Source organism: Triturus cristatus, chromosome 4_1 (assembly GCF_964204655.1).
Source record: "Triturus cristatus chromosome 4_1, aTriCri1.1, whole genome shotgun sequence".
NCBI lineage: Eukaryota > Metazoa > Chordata > Amphibia > Caudata > Salamandridae > Triturus > Triturus cristatus.
The window spans coordinates 347,131,437-347,145,502 of NC_140585.1; the positions used below are offsets into that span (position 1 = coordinate 347,131,437).

Here is a 14,066-nt window from a genome sequence, read left to right on the forward strand (position 1 = left end):
GCTAGTACCTTGAGTGTCTTTTTTAGGTCTCACCTAGCGAACGCAGCGCATGCGCTGCATGGCCTTGGCGAGACTATTGTTGTCGGTTTGGTGCACGAAGGGAGACAAACCATGTGCGCGCACGGAGAGGCGATGTGCACATGCATGGCGTCTCCTCTCTGCCTCACACGCTCCCACCGCGCGTTCACATGCTCCCACTGCACGCTTTTAGTTTCACTGCGCCCGGCAACTATACAAGGCAGACAGGTGCTTGGTAGTTACAGCCACAGAGGTTACCTCCCCTGTCAACCCTCACCAGGGCCTTCGGTTCCTCCAAATAGTCATAAGGTAAGACCGTTTTCTTTAAAATGTACATTTATTAAAATGCGTAAACAACTCCCTGTATGTTGCGCGCTGGTGAGCAGCCAACATAAATGCCTACAATACAACAACAGGCCGGCTTCCTGCAGCGAAGACCGTTTGTTTACCATTGGATCTCTGGCTGCCACTGCGTGGCCCGTAAGAGCCTGTGTTAATCCTTAGCTCCAGCGGCAGCCAGATGTGGGTGTCTCGGGTGCCTTTTGGTCACATTCCAGCGAATGGATAGTTGGCAGCACACGCTTCCAGCCTTCTAGAAAATTCCACAGCAGTAAGAACACAGTTCCTGCAAACTATTAATTAGCCTAATTATTTATCTGCCCGAGAGAAGAGATTGATTCTGTTAACAAGTCAGCAAATATTTGGGACAGGGTGATTAAAAATAGAAAACGCAATCGTATCCTCCCGTCCTGTGATGAAAGACTACTAATGACTTGGAGGCAGGCAGGGTGGATACACAGCTGCATTTTGTTAATGAGCCTGGGTCCTCCAGGGATCCTTTTCAACTACTGCCTTTGCAAAATGAGCAGTGGCCTGAGAATGAAAAGTTATCATATTCAAAAGACTTGCAAGCCATCTTGACAGAGTAAAAATGGTGGACATTTAAGATGACCAGTTCTACATCGTTTCTGTTTTCAGTCTCTGGCATTCAGTGTGGGGTTTAAAAATCAGTAAAGTGAGACCTATTGCATTGCAAATGCTTGTTTTATTTTGGTCCACATAGTCAGATAGAACCCCAAAAAGTAGTGAAACACGTCTCCACTCCCATAACCATTCCCTTCTCTTGGATGTTCTTGGAGAAATTAAAAACAGAACGGGCAGCCTGTTCCCTCGCACGACAGCCGGTGCGTGCCAAGGAGAGTTGTTTCAAGAGACTGTGGGACCATGCTCATTGCCAGTAGGTGGCTGATGATGTACAGGGAGTGATATGACACATGCAGTGCTTACTCAGTGCAGGTGGTGGGCACAGGCTCTCATTTCTGGGGACCAGGACTGATTTTGAATAATACATTTTGAACCAGAACCCAGAGAAAGAATAAAAGGCAAAAAAGTGAGAAAGAATGAGGAAGAAAAAGATTGGAACTAGCGATATGGCAAGGAGTAAGATCTAGAGATGATGATAGAATAAGATAAAGAAGGAGAAAGTGTAGGGTGGGGGAAGGAAAAGCAAGAGTTACAAACATGACTGTGCTGCTGCTTTTTTTTTTAGGCTCAAAACAGCTTTAATGTGCTAATGGACTGCTCGTTACCCTTTAATCACTTCCGTTCCGACATAGCTGTTGGCCATCGTGGAACAGTAAAATGAAAATCCCAAAATGGCTACAGTTGAGTCACGACGCAAAAAATGCGCATGCATTGTAACACGTGTGTGCACACAGTGGCCACTGTGGTTGTTCTTGCAATTCCAAGATGACCACTGTGTGCTTGCAATTCAAAAATAAATTAAACATAGCAGAAGGTGTCCATTATTGTATGGTATTGTACAAAGTGTACTGTTTTAAAGTTTCAACAAAGCTGCTGCATTTATAAGCAACATGTTGACTTTCTTGGAGCTGTAAAAACAGTGATACGATAGGCACAATACCATTCTAAAACGGCGACTCTGTGAATATCGCACTGTGTGGCCAATTCAAATGCTTAAGTGTATAGTGTGTCACTTGCACTGACCAAGATAGACTACATAATGTTTCCAAACATGGTCACCATCAGGAAACAGTAATGTGTGGCCACCTATGTTAAACACAGTGGCAGAACAAAATGCAGCACACTGCAGATGACCTATGTGGCAAGTGAGAGGCCCAGTGTGACTGACTGGGAAACTTAAGGACACTCCTAAGAGAAGGGAGAAAAATGAAAGGAATTAAAGGGGATCTTTTAAAGGGGAAAAAATCAAAAACTAAAGGACTGACCACCAGCCCTGACACTGAAGCACATTCATTTTCAGGAATATGTGGTAAGGCAAAAGGCTGTTTCTCGGTGTAATAGGGCCAATGGCACTAATGGGATAACCCATTGCTCCATACCATGTGCTGCTGTGTTAGGGAGACGCAGAGTGAATGGCACTCAAACTAACAAAAGAGGATTAACCCAAATATCAATGCATGTATATGTATGTAGTTAATTACTTTATGTGTTTATTTCAAGGGCTTTAGCAGACAACTACATCTCCCAAGAGGGTCTAGCATGGCTTATCACAGTGCAAATATTCTACCCTCATGGTTTGTCAAAGGATGAAACCAAGACCAGAATCCTTGCTTACTACCATACTTGCGAGGGTCCATGAACTCAAACGCTTATCTACAGGTATTAATACAGTGGAATGACAATCCAACCCTAAACCCTTAGTGGCTTTAACATATGCTAACTGAGGTCTACTATCTTTATCAAAACTTTTCTTAATAAACATATATGGCTTTAATCACTGGCTTACCGCCATAACAAACTCAGTCTTGCTGTATTGAGCACAAGAAAACAATTTAGTAGAATACTATTTTTCAGTAGAAGCACACAACCTCGCCCTAATCAAAGCTGTTCTCATGGGAATCAACATTTAGGCAGAGCCAAAGCCCATCTCTCTTAAGTCATAAAATTAAAAAGTAGAACATCACCATTGTTATCATGTATCAGTATGTACAAATCCGCAACTAAGCCTATTAGCGGACTTTATTTTCCAAGGTAGGCACTGTTTAGGTCCGGCTTGACAGCACAGCTGTCATCCGACCTGAAAGATCAACATAAAGAACTTCAAGAAGCACTATGGGGCTTTACCTCCACCCAAATTTCCAATCCCTTGAGCGCAGATTTTGATCAGGCTAAAGTTGGTGCTTCTGCTGAAAAAGAGTGCTTGTGTTTTTCCCTTGTGGGAATTCTTATGCTCAACATAGCATGACTGAGCTGATTATGGTGACAACATTATAGGCCTCATCTGTTTATTATGAAAATATATCACAAAGGCATTTGGCCTGTTATATTTATTGTTAAAAGCATATGCCAAAGCGGATAGGCATTTAAGAGTTTGTTGTTTTTACACAGTGTTAAAGCATAAGGATGTATTTTGCTAGAGAGAAACTCACTGATTGCCATAGTAGACAGGTGTTTTGGCATTACTTACTACCCCCCTACCACTGTGATAAACTCTCGGAGTAGGACATTTGCACTTTGAGAACCTTTGGTATACAATTTTCAGAAGGGCCGTTTAGGAAATTGGATTACTTGTTGAAGGGGTGAAACCCTACTCAAGCAGGAAACACAATCCTTGTCAGGGGGAAGCAATCCCCAAAGTAACCTCTGCTTAACCTCCTGGTAGCTTGGTACAAAAGCAGTCAGGATTAACTTAGAGGCAATGTGTAAAGTATTTATGCAGAACTTCAAACAGTAATAAAGTGAAAACAACGCAGCACAAGAAAAATCACACACCGATTTAGAAAAATAGAGTGAAACTTAATACATTATTTGAGACAAAATGAGATATGCAATTTTAAAGGTTTACATAAAAATAGTGCTTAAAAGTGCAAAGCACCAACTGAGCTTACCTGGTTGCACTGGACAGAGGTAAAAAGTCACAAGTTCAGCTTGACCATGATGGAGTGCAGCCGGATACAGGGGATAAGGTAATCTCACTGGACAAAGTATCTTAAATCCTGGTTGCGAGAGGAGGATTTGTTGCACAGTGGTGATTCTGGTAAGCTGTGAGCTGCGATGCCAAGTCCTGGGTCAAGGAAGCATCGTGCAACAGCAGTTCTGAAGAGCTGCGGGGTCCGGCATCTGGGATGCGTCACACAGAGCTGGGCAGAGATGCATCACGCTGTGTTGGTTCTGCCCAAAAGACCACAGCTGGGCTTGCATTTCCAAGCGTCCAGGACTTGGGTAGCACCACAGTGGGGGTGCAAGACTCACATCAGTCAGATTCCAGGTGCAGGGTTCAATGTGGTTGGAGCCTTTTCTGTCACTAAGGCTGTGATCAGGAGGTCAGCCAATTAGTGCTTGCCGTCACTCTGGTTGTCTTAGTTTCAAGGTGCAGGTCCAGTCCTTCTCACTCAGGCAGCAGGGTAGCAGAGTAGCAGGGAAGCATAGTAGCAGTCCTTCTTGCGGCACAACAGTCCTTCTATTGAGTCTTCTACAGGTCAAGATATGTACTGAAGAGTTCGGTCTGAGGGTCCAGTATTTATACTCATGCCAGCTTTGAAGCAGGAAAGATTTTTAGAGGGATCCGCCCCCTAGTGTTGTTTGGAATTTCCTTCCTCCCTGCCCTGGCCTCAGTGTGTCTGGGAGCACAAAATGAGTGTGCTGAGGCAAAGTCTTTGTGATGTGCACGTGTAATAGGTGACTGCTCCGCCCCCTCATCAGGTAGAAATGACCCATCCTACCAACACCTATTCCCCTTTTGTAATAAACAAAGAACAACCGCCAAAAACAACTTGTTATGTGACCCAGATTACAAGCTACAGGCACTTAATGGTAGGGATAAGAAAATGCTGATGTTCTAAACTGGCATTTACAGAATTGTGACTTAAAATCCAACTTTACCATTAAAGAGGGTTTTAATTTACAATTCTTTAAAGACCAAACTCAACTTCCCTACCTGCTTCCAATTGAAAGATATAATTTAATAAATGTAATAAGGTAACCCAGTGTTATCCTATGGGAGAGGTAGGCCTTGCAGTAGTGAAACACGAATTTAAGAGTTTTTCAGTACCAGGACATGTAAAAGTTAAAAGTACATGTCCAACTCTTTAAATACACTGCATTCTATCCTACGGATTGTTTAGGGATACCCTAGGGGTGAGTTCTATGCATTAAAAAGGAAGGTTTAGACTTGGCAAAAGGCTTATTTTGCCAGGTCAAAATGGCAGTTTACCCTGTACACGCAGGCTGCAGTGGCAGGCCTGGGACCTGTTTAAAAGCCTACTTAAGTGGTTGACATAATGAGTGCTGTGGGCCCACTAGTAGCATTTATTTTACAGGCCCTGGGTCCAAGTAGTACCACTTAACTAGGGACTTATAAATCAATTAAATGTGCAATATTGGGTGTAATCTAATTTCACCATGCTTTAGGGAGTGAGCACCAGCACTTTAGCAGTAGTCTGCAGTGCTGAAGTGCACAGAGTCCGAAGGCCAACAAAAACGAGATCATCAAAAATGGAGGGGCAAGGCAAAACATTTGGGGGAACATCACCCTAAGGCTGACTAGTCTAACTGGTGGTATATTGTTTTGTTTGCTATAATCGATTAATACAATGATTCTATCTTGTGATAGAATAGCACATGGCCATTAGATTCAGCTATGTGCACTGTTTAATCGACCAGTTTGTGTAAAGTATGTTGGCAGAGGTCCCGTGTGATCCTTGTAAAACTTGCTTTCGTTTCTTCCATATCTGACTTTCAGATATTTTTAATTAAGTAACGGTAATTAAAAAAGCAATACTTTTGCTACACCGCCGCCGGGTTTCTGGGTTGGAAGGGACACAGACGGTCTATTCTTCTTCAGCCTCTGTGGAGCGCAGCTAGAGCTCTGGAGCTGGAGCGGCGCCAACCATAATTTCCAACAACTGTCATCGAGCTGCTTGATGTTTCTCTTTAGCTCTTATCATTTATTTTATTAAGTTTGTTTTTTGTCCAGAAATCATTTTTTCCCTTTTTGTCTTGTTTTATTCCACAGCTTGATCAGGTCGCCCGCCAGCGCAGTTTGTCTAGCTTGGAGCTGTTCCTCACCTGCGCACAGAAACAGTTGGCTTCTTTAATAGAAGACAGACCCGTCGCTGAACTGAAGGAGAACTGACCCCCGACATCTCCGGAATGTGTCTAACGTGGAACTGCTGACCGAGGCGCTGACCATTAGAGCCCAGCTATGCACACTTGTCCTTCCTCTCTTTCGTTTTTTTAATCCAGGTGAATATAGGTTTTGGTAAACGCTATTCTTAAATAGGGCATTCAGTTTGCATTTTTATGCTGGCCTGTAGAGGTTCTCTTGATCTTTTTTTCGAATTGGTTTCCATGTTAGGCAGAAGAACACTTGTAAGACGGTATTTCCAGTGTCGGGCTGTGCTGGTTCCATTTCCAGCTAATGATAGGGCTCTTATTGACAGAGGGGAGGTTCACCTGCTGGCAGTCACATTAGTGAAGCTGTCAGCTGGGTATGAGCTGTACATGCGACATCAACACATGTAAATGGTTTGCTAAGTTCTGTGAGGTAAAAAGGTGTAGGCATGCTGGGTTCTGGATACAGGAGGAAGTGTTCAACGCCATAGTTTGCTGCAATAATGCTACGACAAACACATGCACAAGATACATCATACTGATGCACAATGGAGTTGCCGGACACCTTTCGTCGATAAGAAGCAGTTTTAAGGTGTTATGCAAGGACTGGTAGTTCACAAGAATCTAATGCCAAATGTAAGCTGTTGTAGTGGTGAAGATTCTAGTGTTTGCCATCGGGACCCAAGAGCTGTAGGTTGGACGGACATGACGTAGCACTGGTCAATTCTCTGCTGTGAGCCAAGTCAGAGATGAAACAATATGCAGCTCCACCAGAAACCAGCACCTTTGAGGAGTATAGTGACTATAGAAGAACAGCAACATTTCACCTGTCACCCACATAACGTTATATTAGTTGAAACCGACAAACCTAAGACCGAATGTCAATGTTTTTTATGAATCTATATTTATTCGCCAAAAGCAATGGATCCGGTTGCTGTCGGAAATGTGCACACATCTCACTTAGCTCACACTCCTGGACAGAGGTGGCCGCAGCTGTATCTGCTGCTGTTGGCGTCTCTGTGCTGGCCCGCGACGGGCATAACCAGGTCCCTGCTGCTCCTGAGGGGCAGGGGGCACCCACCCTTGAGATACCCACTTAACCGAAAGCCTCTGAATAGCTGTGATATGTCGAGTCTCAGGGCCCCTCACCACCTCCTGCAGCTGGCGGGCCCCATCATCTGTAGCACGCCACTGGTTGGCTCGTGAGGGGTTCCCTGGCTGTCACTGTGGGCGTGGCTTTTAAAGACTGGGCGTGGCTGCATGAGCAACCATCTGCCTTGCTACAAAAGAATATATGGACTCCTTGATGAGATTAATGCCCTCAGGACAGGCCCCCAGGAGCTGTTGCATTCCTACTGCGCCCTCCCCTCTACTTGAAATCTTCATTATGCCTCACAGGCTGTAAACTATGAACTTCCTTCTATGCTTCTAGGTTATCTTCCTCCTGCATGGCGGTTTTTCATAGAATAATGATTGGAATTCCGAATAATCGATTGAAATCACGGGGTGTTGTTGCCTTGACATCATGTACTTCTTTTCTGCTCAGTTACCTAGTGTTTTTTATGATGGTCAGGCCTTTGCAAGTTCCACATTTATGATTGTATTTGGGAGCTAGAATTAGACGTTAAATGAATGCACATTATGTTAAAAGGATGATACTGTTATCTTCCATTTTTCTGTCACTGCCTCTGAAGATATTAAACATTATTTTCTCCTGCATGAAAAAAAATCTGGTGATACTGTAGCAAAATATGCGTCAACCTACAGATTTCAATTGCAGTTTTAATCTGGGCTAATATGCAATGCCTGAAAAAGCAAAACACCCTGCCTCATGCTGCTTACGCAAATAAACTGATGACTATTTGAAGCTTTCACCTAAGTGTATTATTTAATCTGTGCCAAGTGTAAGCTGAAAAATATATGCTCTGACCAATGTTGGTTACAATTTAAATCCAAGGTCTTCCCAGACTTTTCCTTTGTACTAAATTTGATTGCCTCATCTGTTAATTACTTTTCATTTTTTGCCTGGCAGGAGGAAGAAGTGATGGCGGAAACTATCTCAGGCACTGTGATAAGAGAAGCAGGGCTTTTGCAATGATTTGCATGTTTGTGTTTACATTGTTTACGCTTTGTTGCACACTTCTTTCGATTTTACCACTCTCAAAGCCAGATTATACATTCAGATTTCCGGTGAGGAGGAGAGAGATGCAGCACTGGGGTTTGGAATAATATATTTGATGCGGTAACAGGCGTGCTATTATTTTCAGTTCCTCCCCCCGCCTCCCCCATCCAATGTTCCCTACATCTAGTGCGTAATTTGTAACAGAATAAGTTATGGGCCCGAAGTTTTGCTCACAAGCCCTCTCGCCCGGCATTATTTAAGGTCGAGGTGCTTCCTTGGCTGCTTGGTCTTGATTCCACCTCATGCCTTTTTAATCCACCACCAGGCACTCCCTGCCTCTTGCATGTTCTTTTGCAGCCCCGTTTTTAGGGCTCGCCTGGACTGTTGCTTGCAAAAAAACATTTTGTTTACTAAAAGGAGCTTGGAGCTGGCCCATTGCCTACCGTTCCTTGGCTCCCTTGTCACTCTTATTTCCTGCCTCCCAATTGGCCAGCATGTGCCAATTTCACTTCCTCTTCTTCTTTCGTTTGGAGCACGGACGCAGTACTGATTGATTCAATTGGATTAGTGTCCCTCTGATGCTCATGCTGTGACTGAGGTACTATTATCTTTATTCTCCCCTGGGTTGTTTTTTTCCTCTTCCCATGTTGCTTCTTACCTCGCACCTCTCATCCTCCCATTTTTAGGTCTAGCTCTGAGCCAGCGCGCAAGCTCTGCTCTGGGGTTGATCTGTGGTAGTAGAGTACAGGAAAGAAGCCACGCCCACTCCCCTGCCCATCTTTTTCATTGGCTTGTGTCTTTGTCCTTTCTAAATGCTGGCTTCCTATTGATTTATAGGCTTGTTAGTCCATCCTTATGACGGCCATGTCGTAATTTTATCCTTCCATGGCTACTGGTCCCTTTACTACGAGTAATGCATATACACTATTTTCTTCTTGTGCCTTCTCCCCCTCCTCCCGCTGTCCGTGCCTTCTCTCTCCCTTCGCACTCCTGTTGTCCGTGCCTTGTCGCTCCCCTTACGCCCACCCGCCCGCACTCACGTTTGCAATGCAATAGGTCTTGCGTAAATGCGAGTCCTATTGCATTGCAAATACTTATCTCATGTCCACATCCCCCACACAGGTACTGCGTGCTCACTAGTCATTCAGAATAGTACACAATGAATAGAATTTACGTCACAGCCTTCAGTTTTTTTCTCACTTTCGACGTCTCCACCCTTCCTCTGACCGTGGTGCAGTCTGGGAGTGTGAACTTACGTGCGTCGATTTTGTGGTCTTTGCTGCCGGCTGCATCTTGCCTGCTCTGTGTTTGCCCCCTCTCTGCAGTACTCGGCGCTCAGCGTATGGACGACATGGGTTGGAAGAAGAAGAAGCAGCTCAAGCCTTGGTGCTGGTGTCATTTGTCCGGTGCACACAGCCGTAGGGGCTCACACAGGGTTGGTCGCGTTGGGGGATGCAGATTTGGGAGGGACTTTACATGTATGTAAGGGGCAGCGGTGGGTGATGAATGAAGGAACAGTGTTTTATGAGGGAAGGTCTCTTTGTTTTAAGGATAAGAAGGATCACCGCTTTTAGCAGACTGCTCAGTGTAAGCTCGTTGTAGTAACTGGTAGCAGCAAGTTCGGGAGCTTGGAGTATGATTGTTTGGGGGTCTTCGTGATTACAGGAACATTGTGGATTTTAAGGAGGCGAGTGCTTAAGGTATGACCTGGTGAAAGGAGCAGGAATTGTGTAAGAATGCTGCGGGGTGTTGTAAATTCTGGTTTCGCTGGTGCTTTGTAGACTGGGAACCATGTGTATGTTGGGATTGGTTTACTGGGTGGAAGGTGTTGCTCTCGAGATAGGTCGTTTTACCATATGTTCTCCTAATGCCCTTTCTTTTGCGATTCTTAGCCAACTTAAGCTTATCTGTGAAATACGTGAACTCCACTCATGTTAATATTGTTCAGTTTCTTGGTACTCCAACACTGCCATGTTCTCTTCAGGGTACTCTTGGCTACCCCTTACTGGTGTCAAGAATTCCCACTACCCAATCCTTGGTGGCTATCTCTGATTATAATTTCACAGACTTCTGGGCAGAACCCCTCCTAGCCTCAGAAAATAGTAATGTCTATGTTATTGCTCACACAACTTTGTACAGTATGTCCCTGTACCCAGTCCTCCTTGTATGTACCCAGGCAAATAAAAGGAGAGTGTGTGTTCTTTGGATGCAAGGAAGGGACTTGGTATATGTGTTCGATGCTAAAGGGTTCTGGAGCAGGCTGCGGGCTTTGTGTGTTTTATGGGCTTCTTGGATGCAAGGCAGGAGGAGAAGTCTCGCTGGGTGCAAGAAGTGGGATCAGGTGTAGGGGGATTTCCGTTGTGGGGGGCGATAGGAGTGCTGCATAGGCAATGGAGGGTATGTTGTGCAGAAGGAGAGTGCTTTTCTGTGCAAGTAGTGCACGTGGCACTGCTGTACATAGTGCACGTAGCTCAGAGATTGTTAAAACTTGGGCCTGGAATTCATCTGTGATGGGGATCTGCTGTGTTGTATTCCCCCTAGTTTCTTTAAGCAAGAATATATTTACTTAAGTATGGCAGTGCACGTCATGTATTTAGTTACATTACATTTGGGACGGTTAAGTCGCCCCATTAATCCCGTAGTGATGTTGGTGCCATATGGTACCTGCAACACCACTTGAATTATGCAACAGGAAAGGAACAAGTTATGTTGCAGGGTTGACTAAATTATGGAGCACAACAAGGCACATTATGCAGCATAATGCGGTGCATTTTGTGATGGTATTGCTTCATTAGTATGCCATTTTACATGTTAATACTGTCTGGACAAAGGTTTCACATAATTAGTACCAGTTTAACACGTGAATACAGCCATAAGCAACAAAGAGACCAGTCAACATTCGAAAAGGGCCTTCCAATGCGCAGCAAAAGTTGCCGCTGCTTTTTTTTTTGGGGGGAAGTAACTTTTGACCTGTTTCAGCTAGAACCTACATTTTCTGCTGAAATCTGCAAACTGTGCAGTAGATGATTCATTATGTGGCAAAGTAGGAAAACCCACAATCATGCAGGAAACTGCACTGCCGCAGAATCGTATCGTTAGAGTGGCCCTGGGTACCAGCCCTTTCCACCAACATTTGCATTGTCGTTGTGGTGCAAACCTATATGGGATACTTTTCCCATGTATGACTTTCCGGTATAATTTGGGTTCCCGGTTTTATGGTATTTTTTTGGGGACAATTACATCTGTATTTCTACATATTTAGTTTTAGGTCGTGCATTCGAGACCTCTTGTATATACTTTATACTTTAGTATATACTTATATGTGTATGTACTTTGTGGACTCTGGAGATCAGCTCTAGGACTTGTCTGCTTCCACTTAGGGACTTTTTTTTTCTGTTCAACTGCCTTTATTTAACTGTCTTGATAGAAAACGACCAGCAGAGGTCAGTAAAATACCAGAATTGCTTTCTGTTGAGGGACTTTCTTTTTTTTGTTTTCCTGGCAACTGCCTCTATTTAACTTTCCTGATAGAAAACGACCAGCAGAGGTCAGTAACATACCAGAATTGCTTTCTGTTGAGGGACTTTTTTTTTTTTTTTTTTCTGGCAACTGCCTCTATTTAACTTTCTTGATAGAAAACGACCAGCAGAGGTCAGTAAAATACCAGAATCACTTTAGCATTCTCTAGATTCCAGTCCAGAGAAATTGTCTTCCACAAGCACCCGTAGACATTAATATTTTTTTCAAATTTTGTATTTTAAGTAATATGACCACTGAAGGCCCTGCTTTTAGATTAAAAACAGAGCTTTCGACTATACCATTTCCCACTAAAAGGCAATATTTCTCTTCATGTGTTCCCATACCAGTTTGGTGCTTACTTTCATTCCATGTTAATGAACAGTAGATGTTTCAGCACCCAGGCTAATGTGCTGCATAGCTAAATACATATAAGGTCCCAAAGGCGAGACCGATTGAATTGCAATTGCTTGTTTTGCTAATTTTATCTGTATTTATCAATATTTAGTTTGGGTTTAAAAAAAACATGAAGTCAGAACACATTTATGTAACCAACAAATGTGCATGCATGCTTGAACGCCTGATGGGATTTAATGATATGCTCACCCACGGATGATAAATCTATGCACGTATATGAAAAGATGAAAATTTTAGTATCAAGGTTGTGCATTACTACAAAAAAATAAAAAAAATCTTTTTAGGTCCAGCTTTAGCGGCTGCGCGCATGCGCTGCTCGCTCTGCGAGGCATGCAGTAGTAGAGTATAAGAGACAAGCTGCCCTCTCTCTCCTCCCATATTTTTCATTGGCTCCTGTCTTTGTCTTTCGTAAATTCTGTCTTCTAATTGATAATGAGGCTTGTTAGTCCCACCTTATTATGCCATGTCGTCATTTTACCCTCCCATGGCTATTGGCCCCTTTACTTTGAGAGTGACGCTCAACGGTATGTGTTATTTAGAGCACTATTTTTCCCCCTTCCCTGCCCACACTCCAGTTATCCGTGCCTTCTCGCTCCCTCCCGCCCTCACTCCCGTTGCCCGTGCCTTCTTTCCCCACCCGCACTCCCGTTGTCTGTGCTTTCTCGCACCTGTCGCCCCCACCCGCACTCCCGCTGTCTGTGCCTTCTCGCCCCCCGCACTCCTGTTTGCAATGCAATAGGTCTCGCGTAAATGCGAGTCCTGTTGCGTTGCAAATGCTTGTTGTGTCTACTGTCAGTGATGTCGCGAGCACATTTTCTTTATTTTGGCTGAAAGCAAGGCTGTTGACCTTTGGAAGAAGCCCCTCGCCCAGCATGTCTTTCTTTTATCTCGCCTGCCCCAGCTGCTGACGGAGGGAAGAGGGCTCCAGATTCCAGTGGGAGGGTGGGCGCGCAAGTCCAGTATTGGTCTAGTACAAGTGCTGTTATTTTCCCTGTCATGTTTGTTGGGGCACAGCTATGGTTTATTTTCCTTACAAAAAGGCAGGAAGGGGAATCGGATCAAAATACGGCTTGCATGTCATCGGCAATTACTTGGCAGTGGTGCCTGCTGACAGTTTAAAGGTAAGGAGTGGTTGAGAACGGATCGAGCTGAAGCCAGCACAAATCACAGAAATGTGCAGGAAGGAGGTTGGGAGGCTTTAAAGCCCTAAAACCACTAAAAAGACATTACGAATGAAACCGGTTGCACCAAATAAACTGACATTATTTGTCTAGATTTAAACTGTGTTTTAATGGGCATAGCTCTGAAGAAGTGCGGGCGCTGTCTATGCAATTAAAATTGCTTTTCAAATTGAGCTCTTACAGATGGAATTTGATGAATACTTTAGGAGCCATAACAGTGACCAGGTTATTTTTTACCTAACAAAGAGCATGAAATAAAGTTCGAACCCTCACAATGAAGGTAACCTGAGAGGTGGCTTGGAGAATGAGCATGTTCTGGATTTAAATATATCTCATACAGAGACAGCCATTTTCAGATTCTGATATAATTCAGATACTGCTGGGGGTATCGACGTCTCTGATTGTTTCTAGTGTGGAACTGGGTCGAAAAAAGTTGTGAAGGCCCACAGACCAGTATGAGTGTAATCTCCTGGCCATTGCTTCCCTGGAGTGCCCATTTACTCCTGCTGGGAGAAGGTGTGCTCACATTAGAATCTTGGTCTAAGTAGTAAATTTTTAGGTCTCACTTGGCGAAAGCAGCGCATGCGCTGCTTTGCCATGCGAGGACCTTTTGCAATCGATTCAGCCAAAGCTGAATGCACGCGGTACTGATGGACAAAGATGGCTGCTCTCGCTATCAATAAAAGCTAAACATGCACGCTTAAGGACAGAAAAAT

The 14,066-nt window shown here is 44.1% G+C and overlaps 1 protein-coding gene across 1 annotated transcript in view; it reads left to right on the forward strand.

The window, feature by feature from the left end:
• The window catches only part of CCDC91 (coiled-coil domain containing 91), a 1,604,885-nt gene extending 1,596,897 nt beyond the window's left edge, over positions 1-7,988 (forward strand). The window contains exon 13 of the mRNA XM_085652331.1: positions 6,017-7,988. Within this exon, the coding sequence (XP_085508457.1) occupies positions 6,017-6,136 (120 nt within the window). The 3' untranslated portion in view covers positions 6,137-7,988. The remainder of the gene's footprint in view (positions 1-6,016) is intronic.
• Positions 7,989-14,066: the final 6,078 nt, after the last annotated feature.